Below are 20,071 nucleotides of genomic sequence, written 5' to 3' on the forward strand. Positions count from 1 at the left end.
GTTTGCAAACACCGGTCACTTTTTCAGCTATTTTATTTCCTTATTCGGCAACTTTTATTTTTGATGCCTGACCCTATTTTCTACAATGCGAAATGGTCAAACTATTTTAATCCGATAATGGATTGGTTACAGAGAATCTCTCTACTATAAGAAATAAAATATGCGAACAGCAGTATTGACATTAGGCAGATTGCCTAAAAATATATCTAAAGTGGGTGTTCTGCAGAATACTTGGACGGAATAAACTGGCAGATTAATATGCACATTGGACAATTTCTAAATTAACGCACTCGCAAAAAGGGATCAGAAAAATGAAATGAAAGGAAAGGTGTGTAGAGCAATTTTCAGACGTGAAGGTCATGCTCTATCACTGAAAAAATAAACACAAGCCTTCTTCGTCTTATTGAAAGTTCTTTGAAGTTCATGGCTCATTTTCACTCTTTACGATAGTTATGCAACGTCCCAAGATATTGTCCTGAAGATCAGATCAAATCTACTTCGGACAGAACAGCCCTATTCGAGACAGCCACCATGTAGTCTAGAACTAGAAAAATAGCTGTAGGCATACATTAAAGATTACTTGCGCACACGTTTTAATGTTTCGTTTTCACTCATACTGGCAGGCAGTGGGAAGTTGTCTGATGAATATACATTTTTAATCAGACGTAACCAGATTTTCTAGTTTGCAATTAATTGCCCAAAAGTCTTGCCAACACATTTAAAGAGAAAGAAGATGTAATGTTACCATGAGAAAAACAAACAGAAATAGTGCAGGTCCAAATACGATCCTGCTGATTTAACACTCATCCAAGGGGACAGGTTCCTGCAAGCTCAAATTAAAGTTGCCGCTCTTTGTGCTTCATTTGTAATCCATTCCAAAAGCAATACGCCATAAATAAATGTGTTCTGCTGTAGGGATGGCTGAATTATAAAGACTTGAGGCCTTATTCAAATGTAAATTTCGCAGATAAACATGTCAGGAGCAGTTCCGGGGAAAAAAACTCAATGCCAGGCAGCCATGTTATGTCATTGGAGCATGGGAGACCAATTAGCAATTGTATTTTTCAAAACAAATCCCGAGGCAGGAAGCTTGATTTTTAGGAAAACACAAATGTACTGTGCTTTTTTTTGCTGCCGGCATCACGATGTCATTCTCGGCACACACCTGGAGAAGAAAACAATGTCAGAAGCCCCTCCTCAAATTGAGCGAGCCTTCAAAGCTCTGTGGCCAGCAGTCCCCTGGAAGGGGTCCTGCAGGTTAGGTGTTTATAATAAATGAATCAGGTGAGGCTACGAAATTGTAAACTCAGTGGTAGCTCCACTTAAAAAAAAAAGCCAAGCAATAGAAAGGTGGGGGAACAGACCATCAGCCAGCTTTTACATCTTAATAAGGTCCTTAGTTGAAGAGAACATGTTATTATATAAAAATATATCACACGCAATGGGAATCCAGATTATGAACCAATTCTTACTCTATGGACTAAACACACAAGTGAACAAAGATATTACATTTCAGTTGGAAACTGCATCCCTAATGTTGCCATCAAAGCATTAAATATACTCGTAAGGAGAAGCAGTCGGGGCAAGAAACATGACTTGATACGGTGGAGAGAGACCCCTGTTTTTTTTCAACACAGGTACAGTGTGGAGACTGGGTAGGGGATCTCAACACTGCACAACATGTATGCTTGAATGTTGCAATATAACAGTTATTAAATTGCATAAAAGAAATCAATAAATTCAGCAGGGACATTGTTGGGTCAAGCATAGGCCTCCCTACATGGCACAGAAAGCATTGTATCATGATTTGAGACCCAGAGCACGAGTGCGTGACCAGAAGAGCCAAGCATGACTACTGTCAGTTCACCGGCCATTAGAGAACTGGCTTTAGTGGCAGTTATTCAACCACACAAAATGTGATGGGAGGAATGCTTGCAATTTGTCTAACCACTGGTAACTGCTCGGGGTAACATCCCAACCCATCGTTCTGTTGCTCACTGTGCCACCTCAGTTATGACCCTGCTCCAACAGGAACAGTGCAGCCTTAACAGCAAGGCCAGGTCCTCCCTGAACTGGAACACAACCAAACAAAATATTGGTTTTACCCTGATTAGCGCCTCTCAGTCAAGTATAGCTTGGTTCCAGTAGCATAGTGAGCACTGGTCCCATATCCAGGTATACCCTTGCCACTTAGCTAATGCATCAAACACACAAAAGGTGACCAGGCGTGGGTCCCTGTTCAGGGGGAAATTGGTCTGGCAGTTTGGGCTGTACTGCTCCTATTGGAGCAGGGTCAAGACTGATTTGTATATGGCTGAGTCCAAACTGAAGTGGCATGGTGAGCAAATAAACAATAGGGTGGAACGCTATCCCCAGCGATTGCTAGTGGTTAGACAAATTGAAAGCATTCCTCTCGTCACCTTGTGTGACCAGTGTTAGAAATACCAGTTGCAGTGGCTTAGCAGACATTTTTAACTGCCTGTATCCTGGAAAACCTGTATGTATGTATGTATGCAGGCACTAGTATTTGCAGAGCAAGCACCCAGCTCAAGAGAAACAGAACAATGAATAGGAGGCATGTCCTGCAGGAATATATCATTGTAAAAAGTTCAGGGTATACTGTCGGACAGGAGGACTGCTCCTTGAAGATGTGTGTTTTCAGCTTATTCTTGAATCGTTAAAGAACTGGTGCTGATCTGAAGTCAACAGGGATGCTGTTCCAGATCCTAGGTAAATGAACAGAAAAGGCCCACCTATTGGTGACCATTTGTTAAAATATTTCGGCCCGTCTTCTCCAACCGGGTCCTTCGCCCACCTTAAGGGACTAAGATGCTGTACAGGAAGACCTTTCTGGATCCATTTTGAAATTTACTACATCCAGTTGTTACAGAAGATGGAGGATTAAAGAGCCAGACAGCAGATGTGATTTACAGGACATTCCAGGAATTTTTAGGGGTGGGGGTGATGAGTTACAGCCCTATTAAAGCTAGAAAAGTTTCCCCTTGCCCTCCCGTGGCCACTGTTCTCTGGAAGGCTAATGGGTAATTAAGTGGAACAGCTCCCCAACTTTTGCAGACCTGTTTTACACTTCTCCTGCCGGGAGAATCCCTTCTCCCCCACCTTTCCACTAACATCTGGTGTGAGAAAGTTCTTTGGCTGAACCAGGTTGAGTAGAATAACCAAAAGCGGCAGGAATATCCAGAGCTGGTCGCAGAGCTGACTTTTAGAGTACACAATTAATATCTGCAACTTTACTAGATAATGAAGGGCCAGAAACTTTTAACCAGTATGTCAAGAGTGCTCTACTAGAAGAATCCAGGTTAACCACGCCAGTGGTAAAACATAATTCTGTGACCAAGGGTTGCAAAATTCACTGCTAACTTGCTTTATCAGATTAGGAAATAAAAACCTGGAATCTTCAACCAAGAGTGCCAGGAAAGGCAGCCTGGGCCCTGCCTCAGAGGAGAGCTCTGACTGACTGTTCAGGAGGGGTGCTGGAGGTTCACTTATAAGAGAGAGACTGCTCAATAAAAGAGAAACCATGAACTGAGGAGAGATGGGACAAGCCAAAGATGCCCACTTCACACCATGATGGACCTGCACCACTCTGCCAAAGTTAGGTCGAGTCCCTGAAGTGACTCTGCAACATCCAGACTGTGGAACATTGTGGGGATGCCGAGGAACCCAAGACTTTCTTTGTTCCACTCCCACACCTGAGTGCTACAGAGCTGTGAGGTGCCAAAAGTAACGATAAGCTAGAGTAGCAAAGGAGAAGTGAAGTGACAAGGAGGCCTGCATAAGGATCTAAGTACTAAACAGGAATGAGAAACCAGTCTGAGTAGTGAGTTTTTTGTGTCTGAGAAATATCCACAAGCTGCAAGATTAGTGAGGCATGGGCATTGAAACACCACTCCACCGTCTGTGGCATTTTTTGTGCTCATCTGAACACTGCATCACCTATAGATGTAGAAAGCACACCAGCCCATTGGAACATTGCATGGCCCCAGCTCGTTGTGCATTCAGGACCAAAGGCGTACACTGCGCTAAGAGTCTGCATTACATTTGAAGTAATGGAACGTACTGTGCAAATCAAGGAAATCTGCAAAGAGGGGAGCAGGACCCCAAACTAACACAGAATGGAGAATCGTCAAAACGTATCCACAACCTAGTCAGTCGTCCTCAAAGGTCTTCCTGGACCCCTATGTTCTACCAAAGGGTAGTATATTACCCAACACCATGGTGTTGTTTAGTGCTATAAATGACAGGAAGGTTCCTGCACTAAGGGACAGTGAAGCATAGTGGACTATGGTTAGGGTATGTATCTCAAACCCAAAGAAATTTGTCTTGGTACAGTTGACAACCTGGTAGCCAGTGGGGATGAGCTGTGATACCTGCTTACCAGAGCTGAGGCCGATGGTCAACATAGAGTAACGGCACGTCAAGAGTCTTCTATGTCCTGGACAACAGTCAGCTGTGCTGACCAGACCACAGGCATCAAATCATCCTCAAGAGGTGGCTGGGGTCACCTCTTGATTGAAAGGGCCGGTCCACTCTCTTGATAGTAGTGTAGTGTAGACCAGAGCCAGGTTTGAGAAAAGACTGGTGTGGTGCCCATCATCCTTGCTCCAGAGGAAAAGGAGGATAAGACCCCAAAGGCATACAGTCTAGGTCACTGTGACAACTGCAGTTGTCAGAGAGAGTTCTGCTAGGCACAGAAAATGTGTTCTACTCTTTTGAGCTTACAAAATGTGGCCAGTTTCACAGGTGGGCTGCTGTAGTGAACCAGTGGATCAATAACCAAGAGCCAGCACAAGGCTGATGGTTCCACAAACACAAAATAATTTCCTTTTGTTGCTAGCCTATGAAATACCTTTAGAAGGGCATAAAAAAAGACACAGGAAAGGTTCAAAAAGATTTTGCAGGACCTGCCCGATCTGTCAGAAGTGGCAAGTCAGGAGGCCAAACCAAGCCACCATTTGGTGCCTCATCCCGTGTTTTGTGTGCCATTTACAAGGGTGGGCATAGACATAGTTTGTTCATTTGATCTCTGTTCTGCTTCCGAGAACAACTATATTTTGTTTGTGATGGACTAAGCAGCAAGATATCCTGAAGCCCTCATTGCGATCTTCTCTAAGGTCAGATTTCCTGATGCAGCTGTATCTGAGAGGAACACATTTTATTTCCTCATGCATGAGGATGATTTGGGAGCAAGCTTCTCCACTGTGCACCACCGCAAACCAATGGATTGGTGGACTTTGCCCCACTGAGCTTCTGTTTGGGTATCCTGTGAAAGGTGTATCCCCTCAGACCCCAAACACGTGTGGGCCTGAGCCTCAAGGAGCCGTTGGATCAACTGATGATCGTGGCAAAAAAAGAACCTTCATGCTAGTCAAGAAGTGGTTAAAGAGTGATATGACCAAAAGGCAGCGCTGATGATTGGGTGTCAAGATTGTCAGGAGATATTTTGGTGATCGAGCCAATATGTTTTCGATCTGCAGAATGCAAATGGAGTGGCCCCTACAAGGTAGTAAGAAACATATCGGACGTCAACCATGTAACTGATTCAGATGCTACTCAGGAAACACAATGTGCTCCGCGTTAACAGGATGTAGCACTATTGAAGGACACACTGCACTGCTGGGATCTTAGCAATAGCAAAATATGTGAAGGACGACTGGGAACACCTCCCAAATCTGTGGCACAGTGATGAGAAAGATGGCTTAGTAGATGGGGTAAAGTTGGTGTTTGAACTGATTACCGCATGAACAGATGAAGCGCAGCCACAGATGAAGTGCAGAGAGGTGGTGGGACATATGTGTCCACCTCTTCTCACTCACCAGTGCTGACTCTCAGTTGAACTGGTTACTTCCGACACCATTATGTACAGCAAAATGTGAGTTGTGATTTTAGTATGTTTTTTAAGGACTAAGCAGTGACCTTACACTGAGTTATTGATATGTATTAGTTGGTTTATTGAATGTGAACACTACACAACTTGAGTGAGCAAGCTTTGCACTGCCCAACTTCGCTACCATGAGGGTCAAGTGTGAAGTGAGTGTATCCGGTGCTCTGTTTTGGGCACAACAGTAATGTTAAGCCTCAGGACACCAGGGTTATAAGTTGCTTATTGTCACAATTTGAGATGAGTAATTCCAGTCCGCCTTTGAAGTTCCTTAAGGAATCATTGGACATAACAAACAGACCTGAAAAAGGAGTCCTAGAAACACAAAGTGTGTAATAGAATTTCGTCATCCTTTCACTAAAAGATAAGGACCTGGAGGGTGTGGCTTCGGGCGTCAAGATGGCAGTCGCACTCTGAGAGTGCTCTGGACCCCTCCGTCATCTGCCTAAAGAAGCTGCCACTAAGAAACATAATATGATACTCTAATTGCTCCCACGAGCTCCTGGACCTCGGAGGGACCTCCAGTACCGATAACGGCACAATCCAAGCCGCGAGCGCTGGCCGCGACCGGAACAACAGTTTTTTAAAATGTCGGCTGAGCTCGCGGTGTCTCGGCGGGCCCGGAGATCGGGGCTTGCCTGCTGACGGGGCCGCCTCCGACGAGAGTGCCGTGTGCGGCGCTCGAAGTGCCTGGGGCGAGCTCCGAGGTCTGGGGCACCCGCGTGTGGAGGAGCGGCGTGGCCGGCTTCGTTGGTCCCGCTATCGGAGACCCAGGCCCCGTAACACCGCGCTCGGGGGACTGAGGGAGAAGGTGAGCCGTGGGATGAGAGCTCCCTCGCCTGATCTAAATAAGCGGGGCCGGGCCCCGGGACAGGGGCTCGCCGGCTGAGAAGACCTCCACAGGCGAGCGTGCCGCGCAGGGGGCACCTAGACTTGGCTCTGCGATCTGGAGCCCCCCCCCCCGGCGGAAGGGGGAGCGGCGCTGCCGGCTCGGAGGACCCCTCCCCGACGAAATAAGCTTTGCGATGCTGGCACCGAAGGACTGGAGAGAAGCATAAAAAGAGGTGAGCCGTAAGGTGGGGCTCGCTCACTTGAGCAGGACAGGGCCCGGCTGGGCGGCGCGGCTGCGTTCCTAGCCGCTGATCCCGGGCGACCAAGACGAAGCGAGTGGCCCTCAGAACCCGGGTCCAAACGCATGAGAACGAAGCTGCCCCCCTCCTGGAAGAGAGAGAGAGGAAGGAGGGAGAAGAGAGACCCAGGCCCCCCCCAAAAAACAACGCAATAGGGGCCCAGGATGGTGCAGCAGACCTGGGCGGCAAGGCTGTGCCCCCGCGATCCCTAATCATTGATTAACGGGAAGAGACTCCCCTGAGACCCCCTTCCATCCCACGGCCACAACGCTGCTAACACATGCCAACATACCCCGGTGATGGGAACCTACTAAAGATGTGCTGAAGCCTCCAGAGGGTCAAAACGCTCCGCAACTTCTCGAAGTCGTAAGACAGGACCTGGAGCGGGGAGAAACCAGCCACTTGGCAGACCAGCAAAACGTGGCTGACCGGTGGCCGCCAAATCCCAAGGAAGGGACCGCGATAGCGATCGCCGACGCGCCCTGATGAGACCCTACTGATGGTCCTCCTCAGAGACCTTCCCTGGGAGTGCGCCTAGGGTGTAGAATTTAGACGAAAGAGCTGCAGAATTCGAATAAGACACCCCATCCCCTCCCCGAGACAAAATGGGGAAGGACAGAGCGAGTAAACATCCCCCACCTTCTCAGCAAAAGATTGATCAATTTACAACACCAACAGGCCTTAGGGGAGAAGGAGAGACAGCCGCGGGGGGGCCAGCATCAGACGGAGTGAACGCCATCCTCCAGGCAATTCAATCATCGCAAGCAGCTGTGGAGACTAAAATCGGGGAAGTGCGTGAGGACATGGGCCTCATCAGGCAGGACCTCAGAAACGCGGCGAATCGAATCACTGAAGTGGAGGGCCGAGTCTCCCAAAACGAAGACGAACTAGCTGACCTTAGAACCAAAGTGGCCCAGCTACAGACTCGGACATCCGAGCTACACCGCCGGGGGGAAGATACAGAAAACCGATCGAGACGTAACAACCTACACTTTGTAGGATTCCCGGAGGGCTCGGAGGAAGATAAAGCCACAGAATTCTTGGAGCAGTGGATCAAGACCTGGATGCCAGACCAAACTCTTTCACCCTGGTTTGCAGTGGAGCGTGCTCACAGGGCCCTAGCCCCGCGCCCCCCTCCGGGCGGTCCAAAACGCCCGATGATTGCGCGAATCCTCAACTTCAGAGACCGTGACAATATCCTCAAAGAAGCCAGGCGCTCTGAAAATCTTCAGTGGGAAAACCACAAAATCTTAGTATTCCCGGACTACACCCGGGAGGTCCAGACCCGTTGTCGCTCATATGAGCACGTTAAACAAAAACTTAGGGCTATGCAACTTTCGTACATGCTCCTCTTCCCTGCGAGACTTAAAGTCATTATGGCGGGCAAAGCACACTTCTTTGATTCCCCGGAGGAGGCGTGGGACTGGCTAACTGAGGAGGGCATCGGGGCTCGAGGGGGGCCCGCGGCGCGAGGGGGGGAGCCCTCCCATGTGGATCCCCCCCCCCCCGCTGGGAGGCCCTGGAGGGGCCGTAAAGGCACTAGATCTCAGAGAGGGAGACAAAGAGAATTGGACACTCCTATGGGTGGAGAGACGGTGAGAGAGACTGGCTCACAGAAAGGAAGGTTGCCCGTTGAGTCTCCAGAGGCAGATCCAGACGCAGACCGGAGACGACGGCCGCTTGAGCCAATCCCCGGCGCTTGGTTGACATGTTACACGGAGCTCCGAACGGGACGCCTGGGAAGGGCCGGAGAGTCCGGTCCATCCCGAGGAAATCCTGGATGGACTACACTGGGGACATGGGCTCTCCCTAAGACTTGTAAAGTATGGCTTGACTTTTTGCGAATAGTTGTAAGTGATCCGACTGAATGGAGGGGTCCACCACTCCACTCCTATGGCAGCCCCTTTGGCTGTTTTGTTCTGGTTGAGTGTTAGGGCGACAGATGCTTCCTGGGTGGGAGTACGGGGGGGGGGGTTTGGGGGAAATAGGTTAAGTTAGGGTTAGATAGATATATTTTAAGTATTGCACTGTTAAGTTTTAACTGGTCATTCCTTTGTCCATTGACTGACACCCGACACTGTAAGACTCTCACGCAGCTCACGCCTGGTCCTCATTGACACAAATCATCTCATGGAATGTGAACGGGCTGCTAGATAAGATCAAAAGATCCGCAGTAATTAACACCCTCCGTAGATATTCCCCCTTGGTGGCCCTACTACAGGAAACCCATCTTCTGGGAACTAAATTCCCTATGCTGGCACGAGGAGGATTTGATAGGGTTTACCACGCAGGCTTCTCTAGAGGCTCCAGGGGGGTGGCTATCCTGCTCCATCGCTCATTACCCATGGTGATTACATCTACGAGGTCCGACCCACAAGGCAGATTTGTAGTTGTCTCGGGGTTACTTCGAGGCTCGCCACTGAATCTTGTGTGCATGTATGCCCCCCCCGGCGGGATTTGACGCCTTTCTACTCTCACTTCGTCAGGTGGTAGCGGGACTCCCCCAAGGAATCACAGTAGTACGAGGGGACTTCAACGCGGTTCTAGATCCCGGACTGGATGTGTCAGGGGATGTCTCCGCGGGCAGGTCCACCCGAGCCACAGGCCTCAAGAGCTGGGCTGATAGCCTTGGCCTATGTGAAGTGTGGAGAACCTGGCACCCCATGGAACGTCAATATACGCACACCTCGGCCGCCTACCGGACACACTCTAGAATTTACTTAGTATTTATGCCGGCCCTGGACTTCAACGGTGTCACGGGAGCAGAGATACTGCCTCGAGGGGGAGTCGGACCACGCACCGGTGCCAGTCCGGCTGGGCGGAGTGGATCTCACTAGACGCCCGGTGTGGCGCCTGAATGCTTGGCTCTTACAGGATGATGTTTATACCCTCGAGATTAGGAATCGTCTCACGCAGTACTTTGAACTGAACGTGGGAACGGTCCAGTCGTCGGGCGTACTATGGGCTGCCTATAAGGCCACCCTAAGAGGGCATGCTAAGTGCCTCCTACGCGCGCACGAGCTCGCCCGCGACTCACGAGTGTCCGAGTTGGAAGCTGAAGCGTCAAAACTGGAGCGCCAACAAACGGCTTTATCCGAAGCCTCCGCATTGAGGCAGCTCACCAGGGTCCGAGAGGAAATCAAACACTTAGCACAAGAGTCAGCGAAGTATATGTGGAGGGCATCGTCCGCCCGAATATATGGCTGGGGAGACAAAAACGGGAAGCTCTTACACTGGTTGGCCACCCGGCCCTTCGTTCATTCCCGAAATTAGAGACGATACAGGCACCCTCTTCAAAACACCCATTGAGATTGCACAGAGCTTTGCTTCTTATTATGCACGCCTGTATGCAGAACACCCCCAGCCCACAGTTGAAAAAGAATCCCCCCTCCTGAATGACATAACGCTCGCCAGAGTTTCTCAAGCGACCAAGGCCAGGTTGGACGAGCCACTTGACCTCACAGAAGTAACAAATGCGATCGCCAACCTGGCATCAGGCAAGACACCAGGACCAGATGGGTTTCCAGCGGAGTTGTATAGGAAATGTAGTGACATTTTGGCCCCGCACTTACTTGAGATGTATTAAGAAGCTGAGCGGAAAGGTCACTTCCCTCCAGGGATTGACCTAGCTACAATAGTAGTAATCCCGAAGACCCAACCTCCGTCGCCAAACTGCTCGGCATACCGACCTATCTCCCTCCTCAACACTGAGATCAAGGCGTTAGCCTCAATCCTTGCCACTAGATTAAAAGAGGCAATGCCCACCTTGGTGCACCCTGACCAATGCGGCTTCATGCCTACGCGGAGCACCAGGCACTGCATTAGACGATTGCATCTTGCCTTAGCACACCGTAAAACTCTGTCACACACCCCCCTGGCGCTGCTTTTACTTGATTTTGAGAAGGCCTTTTGACACAGTGGATTGGTACTATCTTGAACAAGTACTAAAATAAAATGGACTTGGACCCAAGTTCCGGGGTCTGGTGAGATTACTCTACTCTAATCCAACGGCTCAGGTCCAAGTAAACGGAGTAGTCTCAAGAGTATTCCCGATTGGTTGTGGCACCCGACAAGGATGCCCGCTATCCCCCTTACTCTTTGCATTAATAATAGAACCCCTGGCAAAATTATTTCGAGAGGACCCTCTGATAGAGGGATGGTCTTGGCCTGTGTGTCCGGAAGACCGTGTGGCACTGTACGCGGACGACGTCCTACTATACATTGCTAACCCGGCCAGAAGCGGCCCCCGCATCATTCAAATTCTAGACATCTTCTCGGAGGCTTCAGGTCTCACCCTAAACCCCAATAAATCCCTGTTGGTTCCCCTCCACCAATCTAGAGACTGTATAGATTGGCAACAAAACATACCAGTGCAGAGAAATAGCTTTAAATACCTGGGGGTACATGTCGCAACACTCCCTGAATTAACATGGGAACTTAACATCACGCCCTTAACCGGAAGAATCAAAGATGATCTTCAACGGTGGAAGGACCTCCCCCTTAACTTGCTTGGAAGAATCGCTCTCTATAAGATGATGGTCCTTCCCAGGCTTCTCTATCTCCTCCAAAATTATCCACACCCTATCCCCATGAAATGGTTTAGAGATATGGACTCGCTAGCGTGCCAATTTCTGTGGAGTGGCACCCGTCCCCTGCTGGCGCTTAAAACCTGCCAGAGAGACGTCTATGAAGACGGTCTGGGAATGTCCAATGTCCTTTACTACCACCTGGCGATGCAACTGCTCGTGATTAATGACTGGTTGGGGGGGGGGGGATGGACAGACCCGGCGTACCGGCTGGAACTCCAGACACTGAGCTACCCTAAGATCTTTGACGCCCTGTATGGCGGCCCGATCACACGTGGGACTCCCGGGGTGGTGTTGCAGGGATGGCGGACGGCCCAAATGATAACAGGATGGTGGGGGCGCCCTACCCAGCAGACCCCACTGTGGCATGGGACGTGCTTAAGAGAGGTGGCGGGTCTTGAGGGATTCCAGAAATGGGATAAAATAGGTATCTCTACATTGGGTGATGTTTGGGAGGGCACACACATGCGCTCCTTCGAGGACCTCCAAGAAACCTTTGCACTAAATAAGACACAATTCCACAGATATCTCCAGGTACGACATGCCCTACTGACGCAGGTCCAGACAGGGGACAACATACCCGAAAGCAGCCCTATGGAGAGGAGGGCTCTGATGGGGAATCTGGGTAGGGGAGGCGTTTCCCAGGTATACCGCACATTAATCACCACCACCGCATGTTCCCTGGAGGAGCTTTGTTGGAAATGGGAGGGATGGGTGGGCCCTGTGGTAGAGGAGGACTGGACTGAGGCATTGGCAGCTCCCCACGTCCTGACCAGGACGACACGTCTCCGACTAATACAGACTTATTACCTCCACACGGCATACCTTACAGCCTCCAAAATGCACAGGGCGGGGCTCCGATCCACAGCTGACTGTCCCAGGTGTATGAAACCAGACGCTGATTTCTTCCACATGGTGTGGACATGCTCGATTATCAAAACCTACTGGAAGATGATCTCGCGGGAGATCTCGTTGACCCTGCAAGTGGACATGGAGCTGACACCCTTGACATCCCTATTGGGGGTCATGGGAGATTCGGGATTACGAGGAGCAGAGCAAACCTTACCAGGGATGGCGTGCCTAGTGGCCAAAAGAGATATCGTGACGGACTGGAAAGCCAATAAGGCACCGGCCCTGACCAAATGGAGAAGGGGGATGGACTGGTGTGCCCAATGTGAAAAACTCGTATATGAGGCTAGAGGATGCCCGAATAAATATAACAAGATCTGGGGGAAGTGGGAGGATATGACAACTTAACCCCCTATAATGCCGACTGACACAATGAGAGGAAGACTCCAAACACATTCCTCCAACCCCTCTTGAGTGGGATGAGGCACCTACGTGACACACCAACATAGACGTGTACAATCTACTCATTCAGGGTGTTGTCTGGGGCATTGGAATTGACCACTGTTTGGTGCCCATTGGCACCTTGTTACCTATGTATACAACTGTTTTACTTGTTTTGTTTTATCTTATTTTATTGCAAAACCAATAAAAATTCTTTATAAAAAAAAATAAAAAAAAAGATAAGGACCTGACATTCAGAAGAAAGGACCTACACATTGAAAACTGACAACAAAGCAAATGCCATAATGGTTGTGATTTTTAAGCTTTTGTCTTCCTACACGCAACACTGACTGTCTCCTCAAGCCTCATTTTACTGCCATTCAGTCATGAGCTTGTGGCATCCCTCAAGTGTCATTGTTACAGTTGTTATCCGTACTTCAAACATGACTCCATAAATGCAGTACTGTGAAATAATATCCCATTCTGGAAGAATTTCCATGGTACTAAGCTCCGTTTGCAGGCTGAAGTGGTGGCAGATTCTTCAGTGTAAGAAACTGTGGAATGATTGCTGGTTCTGCTGTTAACTGGGCATCCTAGTTGAATGTGGGTGTGCAAAAACTCAGTAAATCAAACTTTACTGTAGGCACAGAAGAAACTCTACAAAAAAAGTCATTAATCACGTATAGATTTCTTACAAATGCTCACAAAATAGAACTTGCCTTTCCACGTTGCTGTCAAGCTGTCGGACAAAGAACTGATAGAATTCAAAAGGTGAAGTTTTTTCTCGTGTTAGCCACACTGCGTTGCCTGCTGTCTTTCCCAGTTTATCTCCAGTAGAGCTCGTAATAAGAGGCAGGGTGACACCAAATACATCTTGCCCAGTCACTCTGTAAAGAAAAATAGGAATTACAATACTGTCCTACACCAAAACTCAGCCATAATTTTTTTTTACAAAAATAGCACTTTCCAGGTACATTTTAGTTTCAGAATACATTAAGTGCTTCTAAATTGTTGTTGTGCTCATGTTAACAATTCGGAAGGTGCAGGAACAAATCAAAAATTACTAAACAACCCTCTTCAATGCAGAAAAGTTGGATTTTCTCCATTGCACTCATTGAAAGGACCACATGATGTCTTAAAATAATCTAAATGTAAAATCTACTGATTTATTACAGATTAATTTCATGACCAGTCACTCGTCAACTAACACCACCACTACTGCGTTTCTGGTCGTCTTGGTCCTGAGTTAACAAAATATGAGATAAAATCTCAGTTCTCCTAGCCATGGGTATTCTAGTAAGAAGGGTGGCAAAAATTACTTACCCTACAATCTTAAAACCTATTACCAAAATGAAATTCCCTCAGTTCCTTCAATCTAATTTATCTTCCAAAGTAAAACACATTTTTAAGCTGCAGACTATTTTATATAACAATTTATCAGTCAGTCTGAAGGCTTCTGGCAGGGTTCATGGCTGAAATCGCACTTATCTAATTTATATGATGAATCTACTGAACATTATATATATATATATATATATATATATATATATAAAAAGCCACGCTCTTATTCATTTTCTTAACTCCGATGTTAATAGACCATTTATTTTATGAATTTTCTTTAAAAATACACTCACTGAAGACTGGAAAAGATCTGAAGAAATAACTAGCTTTTACAATTTTTCAATAAGCTAATTTTGCTACTATTATCATTTTATTGTGAAAGATTTTCATCCATACAATGAAGCTTACTACTGCTACTATTACTAAACAACGGGGGCCTCAATTCACAAAAATGAGACTGCATATTTGCAATAACCAAAATGTCAGTTTCAAATAGTGTGGCTGCTTAAACGAGACATGTACCCAGTTGGAAGGAGCAATGGACAGGTGGTCAAATAAGCACAGATACTGCACTCACATATTATGCTTGTCCTGCCATGAATAACAAAATATTAAGCCTTTACACTAGTTCTTTTTGTACCACCGCTACAGCAGCGACCACTGCATCGCAAGCACATTTTTTGCGATTTTTGTGTATATTTTTGAAATTTGTATTAGTAAGCTTGTATTTGATACCAATATTGTGATTGTGTGTGTACTTTCAAACAGTTTGTAATGCATAGTTGCTTTTCAAAAAAGCTTTATCAGTTATAAACAATAGGAATCATTGTTTGTATAAGGCACCCAGATCCCTTTGGCTTGCCCTGTTTAATACTTGCGCTCTGTTATGCGCCAGTTTCCAAGCATCATGGTGAAGGGTGGCTGTTGAAGTCAGCAAGAGGAGCAGCCCACATGTCAATGATCAGATTTATATTTCTAACCACAATTTATGGGTGAGAATGTTAAATTAGTACTCCACTACTAACATATTCCATGTGGACTACGGCATAGTTCTTCATTGTGTTAGGTTTGGACTGCTATAAGAGGCAGGTGCAAAATGCTGTGTATCGGCTTTCATCTCTGCGAGGATTGCGGACTTGGACCCCTGAAAGGACCAGTGATTGGAGGGGGCAGGGCAGAAATCCTCTGGACCAGTCAAGTCCAGAGGTAGAGAGGCAACTCGCAGAACCACGCAGCCGAATGCACCGCAGAAGCAGCCGAAGCGCTATTTGACTTTCCTCTCCCTCTTTGCCTTTGAGAGCAGACGAACCAGCGCCTGGTATTGACAGCACTGGTCGTGGTGTCTCTGGCAAGCAGGGGCAAAGGATCCCTGCGGAGGAAGACGGCCGGTGCAGATTGCGGCAAGGAGGTTACTCCTGCCCAACATTACAAACAACAACACGTGCCAAGTAAGTTCTCCATTCTTCATAGTGGAAGACTGCTTTGCCTGCTACTCTATTCAGCCCTTTGCATCTTTCACCAACCCTACTGCTGTGTGTGCCGCACCCAGTGAACACTGATGCATATTAGACTGCCTGCAGAAAAAAATACAAAATGTAATGAGCCCTCTAAGAGTGCACACAGCAAAAAGTAAACAAACGAGTCCTACTGCTTTTATCATAGAAAAGCCTACAACATTACTGAAGCATTTTCATCCACCTTACACATTTGGGCCCAGATTTACTAAATAGTCAAGGAGCGAAAAATGCTGTGCTGGGTGACAGGGAAGGGGCAGGAGAGTGCCATATCTACAGAGATATGGCTCGCTCCTTTCCTCTCCCTAGTGCGGTGATGATTTCAGCTGCCCTGCACCATGCATACACCTTTGCGCCAGGGTGTGTATGTGAGTCTGCCATAGGTTTTCTACTGGAAGGGTACCCTTCCCGTACAAAATACTATACTTAGACACACTTTAAACTTGTCCCACGTTGTATGTGTGCTGCACAGTGCAGCACGCATGCAAAGTTGGAAAAGAAAAGAGAAATGAACACATTAACACCTGCTTTTAAAAGGAGTTAACTTTTGGTGCAAAACCCTGTCTACTATTGCGTGTAGATAGGGTTTTGCGTCAAAAGAGATGGGTGCTTGCATGGAAATGTCCATGTAACACCCACATGGAGCTAAGTAACGCGAAGCAGTGCTTTGCGCTGTTTTGAGTTACTTTTAGGGTACTTTCCAGCGCAAACCAAGTTGTGCACTGGGAAGTAAATTAGGAAACACATACTGTGCTGGTTAGCATCACAATCTCCCCCTTAGTTTGCAGAGGTAGCAGACCCCTTTTAACACAATCCTCAAAAAAATGAGAGAATGTAGTTCTATGCTCATGCACAAACACTCAATTAACCCCTTAGGTGTGTGTGTCGGCCCATGGCTGACACATGCACACCCTCCCTGGTGCAGGTGACGTCCACTGCCCGACACCAGAGAGATCTCTAAAAAACATCCTCCAGTACTTTGCACTTTTTTTTTTTTAATGCCCTTAGGATACGCGGAAGAGCTTCCATGTCTCCCCTGACCCCCCTCCCACCCATCTCAACGTCAGCACATCGCAAGGCACAATGACATTACAGTGTTTCCCCACCAGAGGATCGAGGAGCAGGTAAGTGTCCGCTCCCCAATCCTGTAGGGGGAAGAAAGGCCAAAATGGCCTCCCCAGATGCCAGGGAGTCATCGATGGAAAGGGGAAGAGTCTCCCCTTTCAAATCAATGACCCCCTAACACCCGCCCTCCCCCAATGGGGGATTATTTGTTTTTTATACATGTGTGGCTTGCCTTGTGTTAGCGAGCAGCCCCCGGGAAATCACACATTTATAAACAAAAAAAAGTGATTATATAAAGATAGACTCTCTTTCTATATATGTATATTTAGAGAGGGGTATCTCTAGAAGATATATATATATATATATATATATATATATATATATATATATATATATATATATATATATATATATATATATATATATATATCTCTTTCAAGCACCAATAAAAAGGTCAACATAACTCTTGTGATTATGTTTCTGCTAAAGAAAGAGATCGGACTTTTGTCTAGAGGCAATTTTGATGCCATAAAGTAGCGCAGAAGGTTTATATGCCTGCTGCAAAGAACAGATCTGTATTTTATGTGAATAGCTGAGTAGATTAGTAAAGCCAGCCATTACATGCTCTTTAAAACAAATGAAATATGTGTGTGAGGGGGGGCTATGGAGAGATGAAGGGCAATTTTGCTGGGTGGTAGTGAGGGAAATCTGAGGAGGTGGTCACGGGAGGGGGTGCACCAAAAAGGATTGTCTGACTGTGACTTTGTGACCATATCTGCCTTTTACGTAGGCAACTGCTTTAGAGGTACAGTTAAGCCAGTAGCAGAGATGGCGTATTGTTGGATGACTGCTGCTCAAGGCCTGACTCAGATTTTGGAGGACAGCTCTGGGCAAGATCAGAGACTAAGACAGCAGATACTCAGACAGCATCTGAGGGAGAGGACAATGGAGCAGAATCTGGGAGTGATTTTTCAGTGAGCAGAGTCCCATTCAACGACTCCTCTTCCAGTGATTCTGAGGGAGACGAAGAGGGCAGTTGGGCTGTCCCTTCACAAGCACAGTCTGTGCAGTGGGACAACAGAAGGTTTGCCCAACCCAGAGAGCAGGTGTGTGCTGCAGCAAGCACAGACAGAGTGCTCTCTTGGCTGCCCCCCAATTTAGGTCAGCCCCAAATTCCACCTTTTACTGGTGACGCTGGATGTAAAGTCAATACGGCCAACATTTTGACAATTGACTACGTTCATCTCTTTTTGGATGTTGACTTCCTTCAGCAAATTGTGCAGCAGACATGCCAAAACATTTCTGAGGGAGCATGGAGGCACTCTAAGGCCCTGTTCTAGGGCACGCCAGTGGACTCCCACTTCGTTGGCAGAGTTGAATATATTTTTGGGTCTTACGCTCAAAATGGGTTTAGTGCAGAAATCCACCTTGCAGTCCTACTGGACGACTCGCACAATTTGGGTAACCCCCATCTTCGTACCATAGATGGGTAAAGATCGTTTTTTGCTATTGGTGCATGCTGAGTTTCAAGGACAATTCTGCTGCATTGCCCCAGGGCCTTCCAGACTATGACAGGTTTTTCAAAATTCTGCCTGTTATGGAACATTTGTCTGCCACGCTTCCAGAGAGCTATACTCCTGGAAAGAATATAGCAGTTGATAGGTCCCTGATCCTGTACAAAGGGCTGCTGCTGTTCAGATAGTATATTGCAAGCAAAACAGCTTCCTATGGCATCAAGCTGTACATGCTGTGTGACAGCTCTGCTGGATATGTGTACAGCTTGAGAGTGTATATAGGGAAGGATTCAACGCTAAACTCTGTAGGTTGCCCTCCCACGCTAGGGGTCATTGGAAAGACAGTGTGGGAGCTTGTCCAGCCACTCCTTCACAAAGGGTATAACCTTTATGTGGAAAATTTCTATACAGGAATAGAGTTGTTCAGTGAGCTCTACAAAGCTGGCACTGTGGCCTGCGGGACAGTTCCTTGTCACTGCAAAGGATTCCCACGGGAGCTTGTTTGCAAGGAGCTCCAGAAAACCCAGAGTACTGTGTTATGTTCCATCGAACTTCCTGCAGTCAAGTTCTTGGATAGACGTGGACAAGAATGCCCAGGTTCTTCAACCAAACAATGCGAGTCATAAAACTTGCACTTGGTACAAGAAACTGTTTACCCACCTGTTCCAGATGGCAACATACAATGCCTATGATGTTTATCGTCAGACAATCACAGGAAGACTCATGTCTTTCAATGACTTTCAGTTGTCTGTGGTTGAAAGCCTCATTGCTGCTACAGAAGCAGCAGCCTCCACTCCATATGTTCTAGAGAATGTGTGAAAACTCAATTTGTAGCTTCATTTTCAAAGCAAAAGTAGAAGTGTTGGTGAACAAGTCCCACGGGATATTTGTTTGGCTTTTTACTTTAGAGACATTAGGTAGTATTCACCATCATGTCTACCTTAGTTATAACAGTAAATATGCTCACTCAGTTCGAGGAATAGGCCTCATAAGGCATACTCGGACACACCCAGCTGCATCCACAAACTGAAAGGAGTTGAATTTAGCACAGTAAGTGCACTAATGGTGCGTGAAAGACATGTTTTCTTGAGCTTCAAGTAGCTAGGGATGGAAGGCATTAGTATAGGTTCACTTGACAATTATACAGGATTAGTCAGGCCTATGATGAGGACAGAAACATGAACGGGTAAGAAAAGATTACGGAAAGTGTGCTTTCCCAGGGATACTGCATTGGTAGAAGGCAGACAGTAAAGATGCTACAGATACACATCATCTACACCTATGGATTCAAACCCATTGGTGCCCTCTCAAACTAAATTACTAGGACTTGAATGGGTCAGTGTTTGACCTGCCTGCCATGTTTATCCTCCGTCAGAACTTAGTATATGGTTGATTTGCTGTATGATAAGTGCATTACAGTCACAGCACTGCACATAACGGTGGCTGGGACATAAGCTATGCTCTTACAGACTACACTGTGTGCCAAACACTACCCTTCTTCATAATTTATGATGGTCTCTTTACAGAACTTCTTGAAAATTCCCCAGTATGTCTGCTTTGGTTTCAAAGGTAGATATGCTCACTCATTTCAATGAATGGGCCTCACAGGGCATTTTCAGACAACCCCAGCGTGCATCCACAAACTGGATGGAGTTGGATTTAGCACAGTGAGTGCGCTAAAGGCGCATGAAAGATGTGTCTCTCTGAACCTCATGTGTCTGTCATGGGA

At 47.1% G+C, this 20,071-nt stretch overlaps 1 protein-coding gene across 1 annotated transcript in view; it reads right to left on the bottom strand.

Moving 5' to 3' along the window:
* YARS2 (tyrosyl-tRNA synthetase 2) overlaps nt 1-20,071 on the bottom strand; it is a 95,526-nt gene that overhangs the window by 53,187 nt on the left and 22,268 nt on the right. Inside the window, exon 2 of the mRNA XM_069228234.1 lies at nt 13,628-13,795. Coding sequence (XP_069084335.1) covers nt 13,628-13,795 — 168 coding nt within the window. The remainder of the gene's footprint in view (nt 1-13,627; nt 13,796-20,071) is intronic.

The sequence above is a fragment of the Pleurodeles waltl genome, chromosome 4_1 (genome assembly GCF_031143425.1).
Source record: "Pleurodeles waltl isolate 20211129_DDA chromosome 4_1, aPleWal1.hap1.20221129, whole genome shotgun sequence".
NCBI classification, from domain to species: Eukaryota; Metazoa; Chordata; class Amphibia; order Caudata; family Salamandridae; genus Pleurodeles; species Pleurodeles waltl.